At 34.0% G+C, this 22227-nt stretch overlaps 3 protein-coding genes across 3 annotated transcripts in view; all 3 read left to right on the forward strand.

Moving 5' to 3' along the window:
- The window catches only part of LOC124451774 (receptor-type tyrosine-protein phosphatase delta-like), a 102007-nt gene that overhangs the window by 58447 nt on the left and 21333 nt on the right, over positions 1–22227 (forward strand). The window lies entirely within an intron of this gene.
- LOC124451780 (receptor-type tyrosine-protein phosphatase delta-like) lies at positions 853–20669 on the forward strand. The gene is made up of 7 exons (XM_047002388.1): positions 853–1043; positions 1122–1185; positions 18745–19035; positions 19104–19179; positions 19449–19728; positions 19808–19871; positions 20245–20669. The coding sequence occupies exons 1-7, from the start codon at positions 876–878 to the stop codon at positions 20361–20363; spliced, it is 1062 nt and encodes a 353-aa protein (XP_046858344.1). The 5' UTR covers positions 853–875; the 3' UTR covers positions 20364–20669.
- On the forward strand, positions 1445–15884 carry LOC124451781. The gene is made up of 6 exons (XM_047002389.1): positions 1445–1455; positions 12278–12414; positions 12928–13192; positions 13677–13970; positions 15237–15591; positions 15793–15884. Exons 3-6 carry the CDS (start codon positions 12958–12960, stop codon positions 15839–15841), a joined length of 933 nt encoding a protein of 310 aa, XP_046858345.1. The 5' UTR covers positions 1445–1455; positions 12278–12414; positions 12928–12957; the 3' UTR covers positions 15842–15884.

The following is a 22227-nucleotide window of genomic DNA, read 5'->3' on the forward strand; positions in this document are numbered from 1 at the left end:
TAACGACAGTGTACACTTGTTAGGACTTCTTTCTAAAGTGTTTTTAATGTTTTACATGAATCTTTAAAACATATGTTTTTATTTTTGTTTAGTTCCCGAAGGTCCACCTTTAAATGTTAAAATTGTCAACGTAAGCAGTTCATCGTTATCAGTTACGTGGGAGCCACCAGATAAGAACAAAACAAATGGAAAGGTAGTCAGTTACACTGTTTGTATTACACATTTGGAGAATGAAACCTGTTCAATGAAGTATATGATCGAGGAACAGCGTTTGGATATAAATTATTTGAAACCAGGGACAAAATATTATGTAGTGTTTCAGCGTCTACAATAGTGGGATCTGGATGTTACAGCAATGATACAAGGGTATTTACAAATGGATGTAAGTTGTCTATAATTTATGCACAGGTTTGTTTAAGATGATAAATTTATTCAAGTATATTAATTTAGTGTTACCTGAATTGTCCACCAAGCAGATTGGAAATGCGTTGACTTATTTGTTGCAAAATCCAAATTTGGAATACCGGTAACTATGTATTTTACTAAATTTTTTATAAATGAGCTTAAAGGAACTTAAAAGTATTTTTTGAGTTTTTCGGATTCATGTGGGATCGAGGTGGTCTAAATATCTCTCTGGGAAAAGCTTTGATGACTCGTCGCTTTTCTCTGGTTGTGCGGATACTTGTATAACATATATTTTAACGATTAACAAAAGCAGAGATTATGCATAATTTTCAAAAAATATTTTGCTTTTAATTTGCAGATATTTCTATGTAGTCGCAATGGAAGATGGCAAAGAAGAGAGTCGATTGCCTTCTAGCTTTAAAAACACAGACTTAGGAACATATTTTGAGGCCATATCTTCCGCAAAACCAATGCCGTATATTGCTGCTGTAGTCTCTCGCAGAGACTTTAAGCCTAATTTTACACTTGGTGATGGTGAAAACACAACACAGCGTTCCAATGGTGAAAATTATTATAATGGCCCGCTGAAGCTTGGCACTAACTACAAAATATTTCAGCGCATTTTCATTAATGATCAGGTGCGACCTTTTATTTACGTTTTAACTTCATTGATTGCTGCAATTTTTATTCAAATATAAATGTTCACTTCGTTTCAGGGTGATTATTATTCCACTGACTGGAGTCCAGTGGCAGCAACTGCCCAAAAGCACAAGTCTTCAGGTTTGTGTTTGCTTTCAATAGCTTAAGGGAAGTGTATCGATGTCTAAAGTGCAATGATTCAAGATCTTTGTAAATCTCAGTACAGACAAGTGTCAGAAATTTGGCAGTAAAAAAGATGAGTAGAGATATTATTTGATGATACAGCTGATTTAATTGCAACAAATAACTTTCTTAGTGATTTTGCGTACTTCTTCTCTAATTTCATTGCGTTCCAAACTTAACTTATACCAAAAATAAATCATGAATAGTTAACAGGGATGAATACATGGGGTGTGAGAGCGGTTACACCCTCAGCTTTAGAAAAATGATGGCTGAAAAACAACATTTGTTGGTAATGTTATGATTTGTCATTCATTTTTATCTTGTAGACGGTGGAAACACTGGTGTTATTGCTGGTGCAGTTGTAGCGGCAATTTTGCTCATTATTCTTGCCATATTCGTCATTCTTTTTGTTAGGATCAATTCAAACTCTGCTACCGTTCAGTGAACTGCGTATTATCGTCATTCGATTGCTACTAAAATTTCTCAAAAGTGGGGGAAGTTGAATTGAATTTTTTTCGACGTTTTCTGAAATTTAGCGTACTATAAAAGAATATAATTAAACATGAAATTTTATTTCCTTTTTAACTATAAGAGTAAACGAGAGTGAATGATTCTAAACAGTATTTGAAAACAATATGGAACATAGCATCAAATTTTTAGAATAAGGATATAGTCAATATTTGAAATAGGTAAACGGCTGTAATACTTTTTATCTAAATACATTAAAAAAGAAATAAAGTTAAATTACAAACAAACATTGGCGTAGCATGCTCAGTAATTTATGTTAATAAGAGGGGGGTAGGGATTTTCATACAATCATGTATTTTGGAGTTAGTTGAATATGTATGAATATGTGCGCACTTTCTTTTCATTAATTTACCTGACGTAGGAAACACGGACTTTTAGTGGATTGAGTTTACTCTGTTACCAACTTCGTTAGTGTTAAAAAAATGGTACTTTAAAGCATGTTCTTGTCCTTTCTTGTTTTCTCTTCTTATCGTCATGATGATATTCATAAAAAATATCCAAAATTAACGAAATAATTGAATTTCCTGATGATTTGATTGCGAGAGGGCTAGGAACGTTGTACTTCGGCTGTGGATTAGTGATTAATGAGGAAGAAGAAAAGGGTTGGAAGCAACGACTCGAGATTTTAAAAAACATTAAAAATGTATGTTTCAGAAAGCTTGATTGCAAAACACATCCTTTGGTTGAATACTAAGGAAGGAGCCGAGTGGTTTCAAGTTAATTGGTGACAATTAAATCGTTAATAAATAGTTTGTTGTTAACCCCTCTCCTCGTTTTTCTACACCGGCCTGAACACCACCGAAATAGTGATCTCTGTTTGAACGCGGCCATAACTTACATTTGCTTTCAAATTATGCTTTATTTACGGAAAGTATCAACTTGCTACAAATACAGAAATACAGAGCGATTACAATGAAACATAAAGGTATCTTTATGAGGGTATTTAAGACTTGTGCGAATCAACGAATCAGGCTATAGTCACGGAAAACATAGCCGATCCTCTCCCGAGTATCTCCGGTTTATACGTCACGTTTACAGATGACCGGAAGTGCCCGGTGTTTCAACTTTCAAGAGTTCACTGATGTCATGTAAAATGGCGGATTGTAAAAATTTGGATAGTGTTGTGGTTACGGACGAAATTTTGTCCTCAAAAAGGTATTGATTTCCTTTTCAATATCAATTGTCAGTTCTTAAATATTTCATTACATTTTTGTTCACTTTGTACTGCGTTGGCGTTAAGTTGACCTTTTAAATTGACAATCATTAGTCACCCCAAACAGGTGATTTTCATCTTGATCAATTAGCTGGGAAAATGTAATAGTCAGTGGCGAAGCAAACGTGTTAATTAAGGGATGGGGAGGGGTGGGTAGATAACAAATTAATATATGCACGTCTTTATGCATGGAACACAATGGAACTCAATTCGGCAGGACATGCATATGTGGAATATATGGATGTGTGCTCACCCCCCTCCTGTTCATTATGCATATTGCTTTAAAATTACTCGTTGTTACTGGTCGTGTATGAACTTTTTGAGTTGCGTATTGCTGTTGTTTTATTGTACTTTCAATGTTTGTCATGTCGTTTTCGAAGAAACTTTCATCATTATTTTTGTAGCAGTTATTTCGCAATGGCGAGTCCGAATGTGGTCGCGTAAGTTATGAAGTGAACGGAGTAAGTACTGTTTGAACTTCTTCCATTTTTTATGCATCTTCACGTTGCTAACTTTTATACCTAAGTCATTTTTTTTTTTTGGGGGGGGGGGTTGAGATACAGAATTAATGTAAAAATGTAAAATATAAAGTATCAAACTTTTTACTCAACATCTTGTATTGAGCATTTATTGATTGGGCAATAAATACAGAACACACCAGTGGGCAAAATAGTTGCTTTGGGCAAAAATCCCAAAATTGAAACAGGCAAGAAAGTTAGTGACGTGACGATAAGGGAAAGTGTAGACTACTGCCTGCAAATTATTGACATTTCCTTCATTTTTTTGAAACAGGTTTTGGCCCTTATTTTCTATTTGGTTTTGATCGTTCCCTCCGCACCATAGAAAGCTTGCTATGCATATTTTGCCATATTAAATTAGTTTTTTAGGCTTTTTGACATGCGTACCTACATAAACATTGACCACCCTCCCCACCCCCACAATTATCGAGGCTATTATAGCGCCACTGTATTCTCGCCTTTGATAAGTTAACATTATACTGCAATATGGGATTGCATAATACAGGTTTGCACATTCGGGGGTGGAGTTTAAAATGAATATATAATACAGGCTTGCACGGTCAGGGGGGTGGTGTTTGAAATCATTGCATGATAAATGTCTGCATGATCAGGGGTTGGAGTTTAAGTTCATTACATAATACAGGTCTGCACGGTCAGGGGGGTGGAGTTTAAGATCATTGCATAATACAGGTCTGCACGGTCAGGGAGAGGATCTTTATGATTCGAACCTTTGCTCTTTTTTTCAGGAATTATTTTTCCTACCGTATCATCAAGCTGATGTTTTATCAAAGTCTCACATCTACAAAGGTGATACTGTGTCTTTTTACATCCTGGAAAACAAAAGGTAAATTATATTCTTTGCTATAGCGTCGAAAGCTTGTACTGTTTCTCTAGATTGTATCACGTGCTTCATCACGTGCATTACATTACGTGGTTAAGCAATGAATGCGCAGTCTTAAGAATGTTCTTTCTATTTTGGTGAAGTCTTTCTCCTTATTTCTACGCTTTGATATGCTACCCTACCCAGGAAAACACTTTGATTAAGGCTTATAACATGAACGTTAGTTTATTATTTACACGAACCACATCCAATTTACGAGCCATGTCCAAATTGTTGTTTGTTTGATGCACTGCTACAGTTGATAAATCTCTATAGAAATGGACAATGCTGTGCCGTGGAGTTGTTGCTGCTCGAAGCTTCGCCTCCTGTTGACGTTCAAGGAATTGTCTGCTCGCTCAAGGAATCGTTTGGTTTCATCGACAGAGCTGACAAAGTGAACGAGGTTTGTGTTTGGGCCGTTGCATTTGCTAACTGTAGATCAATATTGATAATTTATTGTTCAATACAAAATGAGTTCTATCAATTATTTCACTTATGAATACGATTTGATCATTTGTAATTTATTTTACACACGATGACTTCTGATAGGCATTTGACGTAGGATTGGAAATTTTCGGTCTGCAAACTACTCAAGTGACTTAACTGACGTATTTTTGTGATAGCTGACGACAGCAACAAGTTTATGTTTTGAAATTCGTAAAGTTTGTTTGTAAAAACTTGGCCAATTATTATGACGCTACATCTACGTATGCACAAACATGTAACATTCGTAAAGTTTGTTTGTAAAAACTTGGCCAATTATTATGACGCTACATCTACGTATACACAAGCATGTAATAATGCTCCCGGGCTTAAACCTTTCGCTTGATCAAGGTGAAAATTAAAGACTTGCATTTTCCTCTTTGTGAAGTCTCGCATTTTACTCAGATAAATCGAGAAAGGTTCACCTTTAGAGAAAGAAAATATTTCTGTATATCTTAATGCAATTCGCGCAAAAAAATCTACTGAAGTTATATACTATATTTTTCTTTTAGATATTTTTCCACTACAGTGAATTTCTTGGGGATATTGGTGATTTGTTGATAGGAGATGATGTCCAGTTTGTTGTACAAAATAGATATGTACGTTAGTTATGTATTATGTAGCCATTACTCAAAGTCGGACATTCTCTACCCCCGTATGTACTTATGTCAAGCAATTACTCACAGGGTAAGGAAGTTGCAGTCTCAGTGGAGCGTCTACCACAAGGTACAGTGACGTTTGATGATGTTAGCAAAGGCACATTTCAAGGCACCATCGAGAAAGTACATTGTTGGACAAAAAGACAGGAACCGTTAAATGGTGTGATATTGTACAAAAGAAGCGATGGTAGTTCACAGCTGCCATATTGGGAGTAAGATATCTTGGGGGAGTTCACCGTCTTGACTGGGGATGTTGTTGGTTTTAAAATTGTTACAGGTAAATATGGTTTGTTGTAACTGTTGGTATTATTTCAACATGTGCAAGATCAATGAGAGATGATTTTGTTGATCTAGTGGAAGAACAGTTTAAAACTGATCGAGATATCTGTTATATATAGATAAAGTTACCATCGATAAACCAGGCAGGAATCGTACTTAAAATGTAAATATTAAATTACTAGGTTAGTTTAGTTTAGGTTTCCTTCTGTAGTAACACTGAATCAATAAGAGCTTATCTTTACTGGATCTTTAGGAAGAAGAGTTTAGAACTGATAGAGATATCTAACATAAATAAAATTGGTTTAGTTTAGGTTTGTTTCTGTGGTAACACTGGATCAACAAGATATGATCTTAACAGGATCATAAGAAAGAAATGTTTAGGACTGATAGAGATATTTAGTAAAAAAAAAAGTTAATTTAGTTTAGGTTTCCTTTAGTAGTAACACTGGATAATAAGATATGATCTTTACTGGATCATTAGAAAGAAAAGTTTAGAACCGATAGAGATATTTAGTATAAATAAAGTTAGTTTAGTTTAGGTCTCTTTCTGTAGTAACACTGGATCAAAAAGAGATGATCTTTACAGTAAGAACTGTTCAGAACTGTTAGAGATAACTAGTATGAATAAAGTTAGATCAGTGTAAGTTTCTTTCTGAAATGTTAGTCTAATTGGTTGTGAAAATATAGGCTCTCATATGCGGAGTTTTACTTTACTCCCTACTTCAGCCTCATATCTAATCTTAGTTAAAAATATTATCGTTAGTGTAACAATGGTTGAGGCTTCCTCCATCAACATAATTCTTTAAAACTTCAACTAGTCTTTCTTTGCTTAGGCATTACCATGTTTAGACGTAACATATTGTTTTAGATTAATTCGTTGTCTTCCTTATTGTTGATTGAATGTTTTGGTGTCTGGTTTAACGTGGATGTCTGAACATTTGAAGAAAATACCAAACGTGTTTGTACCTTACAGAATAACCAAGCTTCCAAACTATAGTTTTCCTTTGAAGATCTACAAATCGATATGGCAACATGTCCATACAATGAAAGACATTAACTAATTTTCCCCATGATATCGGGAATATAAATTACACTTCCATCTTTTAGCCTCTCAGTCAAGCGATACATCTCTTTTCTTTTCGTGCAGATCGGCGTGGTTCTTTAAGAAGAGCAACGGAAATTCATCTCATCAAGGAAGTGGAAAGCAGCAATGGATGCAATGTCAGAGAAAGAGTAAGTTTTTAATTCTCACTTACATGTGCTAGTGTTTAGACTGCGTCATGAGGAAGCCATTTCTCCAAATTTTGCGCGAAATTGTTTACCTTTATCACTGTAATGCCAAATGTTAATTGCTTGGAGTTTTGGTTTGAACTTTACCCCTTCCCGTCTATGAGTATTTTACCCCCCCCCCGTCAAAAAAATTAACTCCCCCTCAAATTGTACCTCCCTAAAAACCTTTACTTGCTCTCGAAGCATTCAAAATTTCACAATATATCGTTGAAAGTAAAGGTTTATCCAAAATATTTTACTGTCTTCAATCTCTCATATTTTGTTGGGAGATCTTTTATTTTCGACAACGCTAACATTGTGCTCCATGGTCATTGCCATTGGGCATTTTTATTTTATGAATGTCGATTTGTAACTATAGTGCACAGAATCGACTTAAATTCGTTTCCTTCTTAAAGATCTATGTAAAAATTGTTGTTGGTGTAATATGATTAAATGCATGATTTTTTGTTCTTTGTTAGGGATTTGTTTCGGCTTTGAAAGACGGCTATGGCTTCATTCAGTGTTGCGATAGGGATAAAAGATTATTTTTTCATTTCAGCGAGTTAATTGATGCGGTGAGTTTTTTTATTATGGCAATCGTAAGCAAAAAACCTTTCAAATCAACCTCTTCCAACCACGTTAGAACAGAGTTTGCTACGTAAAGCTCGATATGTGCCAGTGAAAGTATGTCAAGATAAATCGATGGAGAAAGTAGCTTTGCTGATTTTACTTTAAAGTATCGTTAAATGTTTGTAGATGAAGATCGTCTAGGTTTGTGAATTTCTGGGAAGTTCGGTTGGTGTTGGTGTTGACTGTCAGCCGCATAACCAGAGTATTGACAACCTTCGCTGTAGGCTTCACTCTGAAGATGACTAACACTTAGGTTGTCGAAACGTCAGTCAACATCAACAACAACAATCCTTCTCAGGATTTCTCGAACGTGGACGATCTACTTTAAAGCCTTAGTTATTGTATGATCGTCTCACAATTATTGTCGTGATGCAGTTGCTGTTTTATTTTCCATAGGAACAAGAAATCAACTTTTCCGATGAAGTGGAGTTCAGTGTCGTTGAGGTTCGTGAAAAAAGATGCATTTTGAGATTTTTTTGTCGACTGACTGATTTCTACAGCTTTAAAACGCGTTTACAGGATCACGTGTCCGGAAGGCTGAATGCGATTCGTGTGAGAATCTTACCACCGGGTAACATAACTCTCCAGGTATAGTCACCATAGTGTATCAACCAATCACATAGTCAACATAGAGTATCAACCAATCATATAGTCACCATAGTGTATCAACCAATCATTTAGTCACCATAGTGTATCAATTAATCATATAATCACCCTAGTGTATTAACCAATCATATAGTCACCATAGTGTATCAACCAATCATATAGTCGCCATAGTGTATCAACCAATCATATAATCACCCTTGTGTATCAACCAATCATATAGTCACCATAGTGTATCAACCGTATAACCAGAGTATTGACAACCTTCGCTGTAGGCTTCACTATAATCATTTGACGGCTACTAAAATTTTTAAAAAAATGAGGGGAGTTGAATTTTTTTGGAGAAATTATTAGACGTTTTAGCGTCTAGAAATTTAGCGTATTATAAAAGAATGTAATTTAACATAAAATTTTATTTCCTTTCTAACTATAAGAGTGAACGAGAGTGAATGATTCTAAACAGTATTTGAAAACACTTTGGAACATAACATCAAATTTTTAGAATAAGGATGAAGTCAATATTTGAAATAGGATAACGGCTGTTATACTTTTTATCTAAATACATTAAATAAGAAATAAAGTAAAATTACAGATAAACAGTGGCGAAGCAAGCTCAGTATTTTTTTCTTCTTGAGGGGAGGGACTTTTCATACATTCATGTATTTTGGAGTCAGTGAAGTATGTATGAATATGTGCGCACAGTCATCTCGTTAATTTACTTGACGTAAGAAACAGGAAGTTTTAGTAGATGGAGTTTACTTTGTTACCAACTATGTTAGTGTTAGTATAATGTTGCTGTTCTTGTCCTTTCCTGTTTTGGCTTATTATCCCCATAATAATATTCATTTTAAACTCATCCAAAATTATCGAATTTATTGAATTTTCTGATGATTTTATTGCAAGTTTGCTACGAGCATTGTGTTTGGCTGTAGATTAGAGATCAACAAAAAAGAAGAAATGGGTTGGAAGCAACGACACAAGTCTTTACAAAACAAGAAAAATTCATGTGATGAAAAAACATATCCTCTCCTATAGTTTGTTGTCAACCCCTCTCCTTGTTTTTCAACACTGGCCGCAACACCAACCGAAAGATTGATCTAGGTAGTCGGTACCAAAATTTCGTAACATTAAACGCGGTTAAAATTTACATTTGCGTTTAAATTATGATCGAATTAAGAGTAAGATATCAACTTGTTACAAATACAGAAGTACAGAATATCATTCAGAGAATCTCGACTCTAGATATGAAAATATAGCCAACCCTATCACGAGTTTCTCCGATTCATTAGTTTTTATTAGTTGGAACACACACCAACGATTATGATGTATGAGCTTTCACTTCCTAAGAATATGATCAGACGAACCCCAAGTAAAACAGTTTCTTCTCGTCATGTAATATCAAGTAGTCTATTGATATCTTCAAGTAATCACGTGTTATTTATAGTTCAGTTGCTTTTTTTGTCCGCCTCCTGCTCACTCAATGTTTATTAAATTCATCTTTGTCATTCATTTATATCCTATAAACGGTAGAAATTATGCTGCTTTTACTAGTGAAGTTGTAGCTCCTGGTTGGTTTCTATTCTTGTCGTATTTGCTGTTCGTTAGGATTAATCTAAACTCTTGTACTCGAACGTGCAGTAAAATGCGTGTTGAAGTTATTCGACATCTACTGACAACATTGATAAGAGTGAATTCTTGACTTGCAATTCAGCCATGTTGGCGGTATGATAGAAATGAATATTTTATCAGTGTTATCGTTGGCACCAGCCGACTTGGATGAGCAACATTGTTTGGTAAATCTCAAGAGAATGGTTGCAAGTCAAAAATAGTTCTGAATTTAAATTTAAATTTAAATTAATCACATACTTAAAGCAAACACTATACGGTGACTGCTTTCTTTCATCTCTCAATCTATAGGTTAGCTTAACAATCGTTTGATTTGTTCATCGAACCTATTTATAAATGATTGTAATTTATAGAGAAATAACAAAAAACTTAGCTTTATGAGAGGAAAATCAAAACTCAACTTCATGTAAAAATATGTTTACTCAGTCTGTCCTCTTGGTTATTACCAATGGCTATCATTATATTAGACTCCTCTGTATACGTAGGCACTGGATGTACGATTTGGCATTGTGGAAGAGGTTTGTATTTTGGAATCATTAGAATATTCCTACCCACTATGAGAAAACTCAAGTACTACAGTAGCTCTCAGCAATGGTCTGTTTAGGTAGCTAAATTAACGAAGTAACAACAGTCGAGCGAAAGGACTTTCAACTTAGTGAACTTGCACTGGAAGTATTGTGTTTTAAAGGACATGCTGAAGATATCAAACTGTTAACCTTTTTCATTGAGCAGAATTGAAAATGATCAACTTGTGGAAAAATGAAGATGCAATCTGAAGCAAATTCTACATGACGTAAATGGAATTTGAAAATAATATAGGTGGATTGCGTGTTACGTCACGCCACCATATTTCTGGTCAAATACAAAAGAATATCTTATCAAAGCCATTGTTGACACCACCCGACGTGGGTGGGACACATTGTTTCATAATTTCTTGAAGATTGGATGCAATCCAAGAATTCGCGTTTTGTTTTACTATTCATACATTCGGGATATTTAGTCTAAACGTCCCTAATGAATATTATGATGAGGAAATACGTCAGTAAACGTCTATGTGATAACAAAAGATCTCGAGGCAACCATGTTATTACATATGCTGTTAATGACTTAATGTGGGCAATGACCATATATAGTCTCTGATTAATAACTATTCATGTCGGCGGCCATTACAGGTAATTTTACCAATGTAAACAAATTTCGAAAAGCAAATAGCAAAAATTTTGAAAACAAAAATAAAACAGGTATGAATGCCAACTTTTACAAAACAGCGAGGACAAAAAAGTAAAGAAAACTTCGTTTCAGTTAAAATAATCCTTTATAACAAACCTTTTATTATATTACCTATTTCGTTTATTCGCTCTTCGAGCCTGCGATCTGCTCATAAATAATTAAATGATCCGATATTTCTCTTTAAGACTTCACAATTACTAAAGGCCTTATAATACAGCTAATTTTAATGTGATATTTCGAAATTTATCCGTTTCTACATGTTTTCGGTGCACCTCTTCACATCAGAACGCATACTTAAGGACAACACTTAAGAACTAATTAAAAAAGCTATACTACGAAAAAAATTGTAAAAATTGCCTAAATTAAAATCATCATATCTAGTTTTAATTAAGTTCGTTATAATATCCCACAAAGTGGCCGTCCAATGCATAAACTAAAAGTTTCTCATATATCAAATTAAAATTGATATCGAAATGATGTTGTTTTTGATTCTTTATGCTAAACACAATCGCTTGAACATAATTTAATAAAGAAGTCATTATTCCTTGAAGCGTTGTTTTTCTTCTCATTTCTCACTGTATTTGCGCCGCTGTCGTATTGTGTCCATCGTTTAAACAAACACCAGTAGGCAATAAAGGTACAGCTGGTATTACGTAGTAAATTTTAATGTATAGTTCGATCAGACACAATTTGTTGTATTTAGGGCCTAAAATTTTGCTAATGACTGTCAGCAAAATTGAATTTACTGTTGGTAAAGTTGATAGTCAAAAACTTAAAATACGTTTTATATTGTAACAATATAATTTTTCGTCATTAAGCACTAGAAGTCATTAACTTGTTTTGCCGTGTTTGCCCACATTAGATGCATTATTTGTGCTTCGTTGCTTCGTAGCTATAAACAGAGGTAATTCTCTAAAATATCAAAAACTCTATCTTGTATAACATTGCTTTGTCAACCAACAACAGCATCCAAATTTATAAACATTTTAAGTATAATAGTAAATTTGTAAAGGATAGGATTTGACGCAAAACAAATTCTATAAAATGTTGAATAATTGGGGCAGATGGCATGAGTGTTTGTATATACTCAATATGGCACTATACATTTGAGGAAGCCGACAGCCTTTGCCAGCAGTTGCAAGTAAAACCTTGCGAAAGCCACAACTCTTTTGTTCGTCTGACTTGAACGTATCTTAATTTTTCTCTGCTTGTGTAAGGTGTATTTCTTCAGTCGCCTTATTGTGTCCGTTTTTCAATTAAAGAACAAAGGTAAGATGTGATGTAGTTGATAGTGAAAAGGAAGTTTCTTTATCGTCGATGCTATGTTAATATTTAATACTGCAAATTTTTTCTTTCACTGAGTTTCATTTACCACAATACCTCCATGCTTAATGTAAGATTTGGGACAGGTTATTACATTCATATTTTGATTCATATATATTATTATATTTTTCGCTCAAATCTCTCAACTACATCAAAAACAAACCTTATTCCACTGTTCTGTAAATAATTTTGTATAATAGCTACCATGGCTACCATTGAGAGAGTCATCATGCAGCCATAAGAAACTAACTCGATCTATTTCTGAACAGTTTTTCTCGCTGCACAATTTTGCTGAAATGAATTTTTTAGATAATGTTCATATATTGCTCAAAAATACGTTTTGATCGTGATCTGCTTGCATCACAGATGTAATTGTGACGTAGTCATTGTCGGTCTAAATTATAAATTTAAAGTCATCTGTGATAACGTACATACATCCAACAATCAAATATAATTTAGAACTTTACTCTACATCCTTGGATCTATGCAATGATGAGTTTAATGATATGGTGGTTATTGTGGCTGTTATTTGGTCATGGATTCACAATGAAAATGGGTTGGAATGAAGAACTCGAGTTTTGTGAGGAAGAATGGAAGAAATTTGTGGCGGACAAAATTGAAATCGATTCGAAATGCAACAATACTCGTACACGTTGTTGTGTTGAGGAGAAGAAATATCTTTTAGAGCGATTTAAAATGTTTAGTGAAATATGTCCACTTGAAGGTAAAGTAAACAACAGTTCAGTTTACAATAATTACAGAACATTAACTGGCTATGTACTTGGCAAACAATCACAACACTTATATTACTGAGGTACTGTTTAATTTAAATAACGCTGTATGAAGCCGTGTTCTTAGAAAGTGCATTAAAGTAAGGTACATAAAGTAAATGGTTTAAGCCCGTAAGGTACATGTTAAAGTACTCAACTGATTTGGATACACTAGCTTCAGAGCATTGACGCAGCATAATCTCTCGTTCATTATTAATATGTCTAGTTATAAAAGCAAAGTAAAATATGACAGTAGAGTCAAAAATAGTATTTTATGCAGTTATATTATATAGACTGTATAGTTATTGTTTATTTGGGTTTAACAAAGACTTTCGATTCAATGTGAATAGTTTGTAACATTTTGTAGCCAAAGAGTGTCACTTTGCACTTGTTCTTTTTCTTTGGACAACCAGTAAAACATATTTTAATTTTTGTTAGGGACATGTGGATGCAGCCCGATTATTTTGAACGTTACTGCTGGGTCATTGTCCGGATATCGTTATTATCGTTATTATAGTTATTCTCGTTATTCTCCATTCGCAAAAGGGAAAGATCCAGAAAACTTCACGTGTTCACATAAGTTCATAAATGAAAGAATAGAAAAGAAGTTATATTTTATATCTTTGGGTATATTTTGGGTCGGACAACACAAAATCCCTTACAAGTATGTTTTATACGGTGGAAAAAATCACACTTGTTATGTTGTCCTCAACGTGAACGTAAAACGACAAGGTACATGCAAGGGCAGTTCATTTTAGTTACTCCTGTGTCAGTTTAATTTATAGTGCACCAATGTGATTATAGTGCTTCATATTCAACTTTGCTCAAATCCATACGGCACTTTGACCTATATTCAATTCATCATGTACATAAACTCTTATGTGAAATCTCTTTGCAAGTGCAAAACTAGTAGAATACACGCCCGGAAAAGCCGAGCATGTTTAATTCGTAATGCATTTATTATAATGTAAACCTGTTAAAGAGCAAAAGCTTAATTCAAGAGCGTGTCTTGGTTATTTTTTTGTTTATTGATTTTATTCAGTAACGATCACGTTAGAAGATTTTGGTTGTTTGCTGAGGGTGTGAGGGTTAGGGTTAAGGTGTTCATATTTTGATCTGTGCTAGTTATTTTTATTATTATAATACAACGGTGATGAAATATCGATTGTTATTGGCTAAGAGCCTTCAGATACTTGTCAATATATTGTCATCTTTAAAACATTAAAAATTATCTGTAGATGACGCAATTTTCTTTATGAGACAACTCTAAATACAAGAAATATTTTGATGGAATCTTCGTCGAGACTTCCAAGTGCTTTACTTTGCTCAACGGGATTCGAACCCATGAATCAACGGGATTCGAACTCATGGGTTCGAGTCCCGTTGAGTCACCTGAATTTTTCAGTTTCATGAGACAATTGCTTAAATTGTCCAACAAAGTGCGAAGATCATATCTACATTTAACTTTTCTACTTGTTTGTAAAAATTTTCTGTCTCCATGCCATTAAACTAAAATACATGGAACGCTACCTCGGGCAAATAATTAAAGCCATATCTTACGCCACAGGCGCGAGATTTTACTCAAAACACGCGCGTTTAGTGTTTCGAGATTATTTCGAGGAGTAATAAGTGATTCACTACACACTCGTTTCTGGAGAAAAGTCTCGCGTGTCTGGGGTAAAATCACGGCTTTAAAAAATGATTAGGGTTTTGTATTACAGGTAGCGTTCCATGTATTTTAGTTCAATGCTCCATGCTGAATGCCTTAAAGTGCTGCATACGCCATTATTTTTTAAATGACCCTCAACAGTAATTGGTTTATTTAATTCTTTAGAAAGGTTGAATTTCAAGATGGCTTTTTTTTGGAGTGTTTTTTCCTCTATTGTTAGAATTCCGTATGCTAAATTATTTTTGATAAAGTCATATTATTTTTATATATATCTTTGTAGTGTGTGATATTTTCAATCATTTTTATCATGTATCATTGTCCTTTTTCAGATACGAAGGGGTTTTTCATAAAAGATGTTCAGTCAGGAAAGTGTGTTAATGATGTTTCTTGGTTTTTCTTGGAGCTTTCATGGAATTGTTTTGACATGAGAGCTAATTTTAAATTTTTACAATCTGGCTCAATCATGACGCTTAATACAAAACGTTGTCCTGTGAGAGGATACGGAATTCGTTTGTCGTTATTTTATGGAAATTTTGATGGGCAATGCAGAGCCATGAATAACATAACCCAAACATTTTGGGGTGGTCTATTGTTTTCACGCTATAATAAATGTATAGCAGGAAATACCTCATTGGAACTTGTCAGTTGTAAAAATGAAGAAGATCAGCGATTCAATTTTGGCAAGTGAGAATATTCATCCAGTTAGCGTATATATACTTAAACTCTGATTAAAAGACACTGCGAGGCCGCAGATATAGGAATTGCGCCAGTGAAGTCACTGCCATCACACACTCCATTTTTATCAAATCAAGTTTTATTTTACTGGAATTCACAAATAAGCTTGTATAGATTGGAATTGACTTATTTTTTGCGTGTCTTTTATAGGATCAGTGACATGTGCTGGACAAAATATAACAAATGTCAGATGTCCTAATGACCAATATATGGTGATAAAAGTTGCAGAATATCGTGGATTGAGAAACGGAAGTATTTGTGGCTCAAGTTTTGATTACAATTGTAGTGTCGATGTGACATGTGACCTTAAAAATTACTGTGATGGTGAAAAGGAATGTAATATAACTGTTGATGATAACCATTTTACTTCGAATATTTGTCCTGGTTTGGAGAAATATCTTTACTTTGAATATCAATGTAACGACACAAGTATGCCATACAGAAAAATTTGCAATCGTAAGTATTATATAGGCAGATTCTATATTGCTTATAATAAAAGTGTTTCGGGACAAGTTTTAAACCTTAATGCGTAATGGTATGGTGTTCCTTTTTATAAAATGTACGTTATCAATTTAGAAATATTGAAACAAATTTGAATTTTTGTCGCGTGTCTTCACCAGACGTGGTTTGTTTATGCAGTTTTATCTCGTATAGTTTAATTTAGTGTCTTTATATAACGTAACATTTAAATTGTGTTCTCAATATTTTGCTTAAGTTAAAGGTTTGGACAATTTTGTATTTTTAGTTTGTTAATGCAAATATTTTTCATAGAAACATTATTTATTTTAGTCATTTTGATTTATCAAATCTATTTTTATTTAAAATCTTTTGGCCATTCTATGTAGGCAAAAAGTAACATTTACAATTGCATTTGTATTCATACTTTCATGAATTCACACTACAGAATTTTCATATATACTGCATATATATACAAAGACATATTCACTACAATTCATATGAATTGGGAATCTAAACGCAGCGCTCACCTGTAAAAAAACGGTATTTGTTCTGGTTTCATTAATGATTCACATAATCACTTAGACACATTTTGTTGTCATTCGTGTTTACAACACAAAAGTAAAATTCTCAGTTCAACTTATTTGCCTGTAGTTAATTGTCAACTTAAAAATTAAGATCAAAACAGTGCTTACCAACTTTAAGTGTAAATCTATAAGATACTGTGTCCATCAGAATTTGGAAAATATTTCTGGCTAAGTTCTTTTAAACTATATTTTTTTTTAAGTTATTGTCACCTTCTGTGTTCTTCTGAAATTCAAACTCCGTGTATATATTTTATTCATGGACGGGATTTTTCATATTTATGTTCATAAAACCACTTCTAAAAACACATATTTCACTTTAAGATATGCGCCATAATCATAATTGAAAGAAAAAATAATTTTGATTTGTGTAGTTATGGATGTACGACTGTCTAAGTCGAATCTTCCGAACGAAGGTGTCGTAAATGTTATTGTGTATGTAAATGTGCTCTTTTTCTTTCTTCAGAAAACAGTTTTTAATTTTTCCAATTTTTCGTGAATGGAGAACAATATGAGAGTGCACCATTGCTCTCCATCAAATCAAACAAGTTCTAATTGCGTAATGCATTTCAACAAAATCCTTTTCTATTTAAGGTCATGTTTGTGATAATCCTCTATTAAAAAACGAAGAAAAATTCCCAGATTCTTGGTTTACTGCCTTCCCAAAAAGTCGTAATGCTTCTAAAGCAAGAGTATCTAGTGGTAGTTCATGGTGTGCTTCTGCTGCAGATGGAAATCATTATCTTCAACTGAATTTTCCGAGTCTTTATACAGTTAACGCTATCGCTATCTTTGGAGACAGTTCAAGTTCAAGCTTTGTAACTAAATATCACTTGCAGACAAACATTGATGGTGTGAGCTGGAAATCTGAAAAATCCCAAACGAAAACGGTAGAATTTTCGAATTTGTATATTATAAATTTAATGGGAAATATAAAAAAGGAATGAAGTTATCAACTAAGTAAAATTTAAATTGCTGTTTATATACAAGCAAGTGTGCAGATGTTGATTGAGTGGTGTAGCCTGCAAGCAAAATTGCTGGTTCTATGTAAATTTTGTATCATTATAATTCTTCATTTCTTTAGGGATCTATTGATTTTACAGTAAGTAAGCACTGAAAAATTTACTTATAGCACAAACAAATTTGTGGGCTAGCTACGTCACTGTGTTAATTGTCTTGGTTACTCCAGCCTTACGAAAGAATCTTGAATTTGATTATTAAGTTTAAATTGTAGCTATGTGCATGATTTGAAGAGATACATAGACAATGCATAAATTACTCTCCTCTGGATTGCGTTAAACAAACCTGGCTTTTCTCTAACCTTGCTCTGCAAATACACGAAAATCTTTTTTTTTTGTTTTATTCCAGATTTATCTAGGAAACAAAAATGGTAACAATGATGCGGCTATAGAAAAGTTTTCTGGTGGCCTTAAATCCAAAGCTTTGCGAATCTTTCCATTGAAATATGTTGGTGCACCGTGTTTACGAATTGAAATTTGTGGTGGAGGTAAGAGGTGGAAAAAATATACCAGGTTTACTTTGCACTGTAAGCACTTAATTACTCAATATATAAATTTTTTTTCTCTGAGTATTAATTAAACTTATGTTAGTTGACAAAACGGAACAATTTTCCATGAAGGCTGAAGTGTTAGTTTCTTTCTCTGTTGAAATAAACTTATTGAAACAAGCCTTTTCAACATGCAGTTAAGTTTTTCGTTTATTGAAGAAAATCAGAACACTGATCGACGTACCAGATATCATTCAATGGTCTTGGTATCGAATCCTCTTACTCAAGAAGGACAGATTGAATAATTTGCATCTGAACGTACCGAATCGTTCCTTATCATGGAAACATCGGCTGCTGGTGCAATTTGGTCAGGCTGGACATTGATTATTGTCAAAGCTCAAATCTTTTCTGGTCGATATTTATTTCAATCATGTTTTTCTTATACTGTATTATATTTAAGTTGACAATGACAGTGTATACTTGTTAGGACTTCTTTCTAAAGTGTTTTTAATGTTTTACATAACTATTTAAAACGTATGTTTTTATTTTGTTTAGTTCCCGAAGGTCCACCTTTAAATGTTCAAATTGTGGCCTTAAGAAGTTCATCATTATCAGTTACGTGGGAGCCACCAGACAAGAACAAAGCGAATGGAAAGATAGTCAGTTACACTGTTTGTATTACACATTTGGAGAATGAAACCTGTTCAATGGACTATATGATAGAGGAACAGCGTTTGGACATAAATAATGTGAAACCAGGGACAAAATATTATGTTCGTGTTTTAGCTTCTACAATAGTGGGATCTGGATGTTACAGCAATGGTACATGGGTATTTACAAATGGATGTAAGTTTTCTATGTTTTATGCACAGGTTTGATTAAGCTGATAAATTTATTCAAGTTTATTTATTTAGTGGCACCTGAACTGTCCACCAAGCAGATTGGGAGTACGTTGACTTATATGTTGCGAAATCCAAATTGGGAATATCGGTAACTGTGTATTTTACTAGAGCAAATTAATGTAATGGAGCTTAAAGGAACTTAAAAGTATTTTTTGAATTTTTCGGATTCATGGCTAAGTATAGGACAGTTGGTTTCATGTGGGATCGAGTTAGTCTAAATATCTCTCTGGGAAAAGGTTTGATGACTCGTCGCTTTTCTCTGGCAATGCGGATGCATGCATAACATATATTTTAATGATTAACAAAAGCAGAGGTTATGTATGTACTTTCAAAAAATGTTTTGCCTTAAATTTGCAGATATTTCTATGTAGTCGCGATGAAAAATGGCATAGAAGAGAGTCAATTGCCTTCTAACTTTAAAAACACAGACTTAGTGACTTATTCTAAGGCCATATCTTCCACACAACCAATGCCGTATATTGCTGCTGTAGTCTCTCGCAGAGACTTTAAGCCTGATTTTACACTTGGTGATGGTGAAAACACAACACGGCGTTCCAATGGTGAAAATTATTATAATGGCCCGCTAAAGCCTGGTACTAGCTACAAAATATTTCAGCGCGTTTTCATAAATGATCAGGTGCGACCTTTTATTTACGTTTTCATCAGCATTGACTGCTGTAATTCTTATTCAAATATAAATGTTCACTTCGTTTCAGGGTGCTTATTATTCCACTGACTGGAGTCCAGTGGCAGCAACTGCCCAAAAGCACAAGTCTTCGGGTTTGTGTTTGCTTTCAATAGCATTAGGAAGTTTATCGATGTCTAAAGTGTAATGATTTAAGATCATTGCAAATTTCAGTATAGTGAAATACCTGAAAATTTTTAACGATGAAATTAAATTTTGTTTGATGATACAGCCGAACTAATTCCACTAAATAACTGTATTATTGATTTTGTGTACCTCTTCTCTAATTTCACTGCGTTCCAAACCGAATTTATACCATAAATAAATCATGAATAGTTAACAGGGGTGAATACATGGGTGAATACATGAGGTGTGACAGCGGTTACACCCTCAGTTTTACAAAAATGGTCGCTGAAAGACAACATTTGTTGGTAATTTTATGATTTGTCATTCAATTTTATCTTGTAGACGGTGGAAACATTGGAGCTGTTGCTGGTGCAGTTGTAGCTGCTGTTTTGGTTATTTTTCTTGTCATATTGGTCATTGCTTTTGTTAGGATCAATTCAAACTCTGCTACAGTGCAGTGAACTGCGTATTGTAGTCATTCGACGGCTACTAAAAGTTCTCAAAAATGGGGGAAGTTGAACTTTTTCGCGAAATTGTTAGAAGTTTTCTGAAATTTGGCGTATTATAAAAGAATATATTTAAACATAAAACCTTTATTTCCTTTTAAACTATAAGAGTGAACGAGAGTGAATGATTCTGAACAGTATTTGAAAACAATTTGGAACATAACATCAAATTTTTAGGCTAACGATATAGTCAATACTTGAAATAGGATAATAGTTGTAATACTTTTTATCTAAGTACATTAAATAAGAAATAAAGTTAAAGTGCTTATCTCACAATTTTTTTTTCGAATTTTCTGATTGAGGTAAAAAATCATTGTAAAAGTTATTTTACAATTTTCTGATTGATGGCTTCGTTTATGAGATAAATGCGTTTCTTTTCTCAAAATGGGCAATAATGGAGAAAATTGCTGCGCGTTCAATTTGCTTGATGAGAGCCTGAATCGAGAAGTATGTGACGTAACATAAGGACAGGAAGTTTTTCTGAAGTTTGATTTTGCTATAATTTCCACTGTATCTACTACGGCTCTTCATCAAAATGCCTGAGAGATGTGCAGTTTTCGGCTGATCAAACCGAGCACACTCTGCGGAAGGAATTTCTCTTCACCGTATACCATTTTACGGTGATGAGCGTCCTGAAGCGAAGCGAAGACGTAAAATCTGGGTGAATTTTGTTGCAAGAAAACGCGCTAGATAGACACCGACTAAGTATTCGGCTGTTTATTATGGTGATGGCAAAGTAATTTGGGCAAAGTTCAAATCTTTCCTGAGTCACATAGTAGACAAGCACACCAATTTGGATGATCCACTGTTTTCAAGTTGTTTTCATGGCCCTGATATTCAACCAAGGGACTATTTGTTAGAAGGTTTGTGAAGGCATTATTTAAAGATAACTTCCCTAACAGTTTATCATCATTCTTTGTTGTAATGTTTAGGGTTCAGTTCCTCATGAAAAGCTTTGTGCTAAATTGTTAAACCCACAGCTGATAAAGTCAATTCACCTGGCTTCACCAGTTGCTCAAACCAGTTGTTTGGAAGGATTCCATTCTGTCATGAATCATTTTGCTCCAAAAATGATTCATTATTCCTATGTTGGAATGTATTGCAGGTGAGCGAAAATTTCCTATATGACAATGTTAGTTGTTTTGCAACTTCCACAAGTCTTTATTGTTTTAGACACATTTTGGCGTCCATCCACTTCAACAACAACTTAAGGCGTGATGTAAAGATGAAGAATGATGGCACTTTCCAAATAAATGTGGTGTATCCAAAGTTTAAAAATGGTGAAGGAACTGTGAGGGATGCCAGAGTTAAACCCAAATTTGGTAAGTTGTTGCTAAATGTGTTGCTTTGCATCATGTCATAGTATTGAATATGACAATAATTTCTTTTTAGAGTATGTGGATGAATTATTTGAGAGTGTGATGCTGTCGTCAATAAAAGACAAAGACGCATTATCAAATTCACAAAATCTTTTGAAAGAAATGTCCCCACCACCAATGAATGTCATGCTGCAAAAGCAACCCAGATCTGAGGTGCTACTAAAACAGGTCCGTCGAAAATGCATTGTGGTCAATGATGTCCCCCCCTCAATTCCAGGTAATTAATAATAATTATATAACATGTTGTAGCTAAACATGGTTTGAAAATCATTTTAAATAATAAAAATGTTTTTGTTTCATGCCAGCAGCTACCAGTGTGCCATTCAGCTGTCAGTCAAAAGTGGCAGTTTCAAAAGAAAAAAGTCAAACAAAATGTTTGACATGCAAGAAGCCAATGAAAGGTCACAAACATGTGGCAGATTGTCCAAAAAATAGGAAAA

The sequence above is a fragment of the Xenia sp. Carnegie-2017 genome, unplaced genomic scaffold (genome assembly GCF_021976095.1).
Source record: "Xenia sp. Carnegie-2017 unplaced genomic scaffold, XeniaSp_v1 HiC_scaffold_24, whole genome shotgun sequence".
NCBI lineage: Eukaryota > Metazoa > Cnidaria > Anthozoa > Malacalcyonacea > Xeniidae > Xenia > Xenia sp. Carnegie-2017.

What these genes read in the sequence shown, in the direction of transcription:
- LOC124451780 (XM_047002388.1), top strand. Translation starts at nt 876, where the DNA reads ATGCCGTATATTGCTGCTGTAGTCTCTCGCAGAGACTTTAAGCCTAAT. An exon ending in AATCCAAATTGGGAATATCG is followed by an intron (nt 19,180 to 19,448) that starts GTAACTGTGTAT and finishes TTAAATTTGCAG; the next exon opens with ATATTTCTATGTAGTCGCGA. An exon ending in GCGTTTTCATAAATGATCAG is followed by an intron (nt 19,729 to 19,807) that starts GTGCGACCTTTT and finishes ACTTCGTTTCAG; the next exon opens with GGTGCTTATTATTCCACTGA.
- LOC124451781 (XM_047002389.1), top strand. Translation starts at nt 12,958, where the DNA reads ATGATGAGTTTAATGATATGGTGGTTATTGTGGCTGTTATTTGGTCAT. An exon ending in TGAAATATGTCCACTTGAAG is followed by an intron (nt 13,193 to 13,676) that starts GTAAAGTAAACA and finishes AATTTTTGTTAG; the next exon opens with GGACATGTGGATGCAGCCCG. An exon ending in CGTGAACGTAAAACGACAAG is followed by an intron (nt 13,971 to 15,236) that starts GTACATGCAAGG and finishes GTCCTTTTTCAG; the next exon opens with ATACGAAGGGGTTTTTCATA.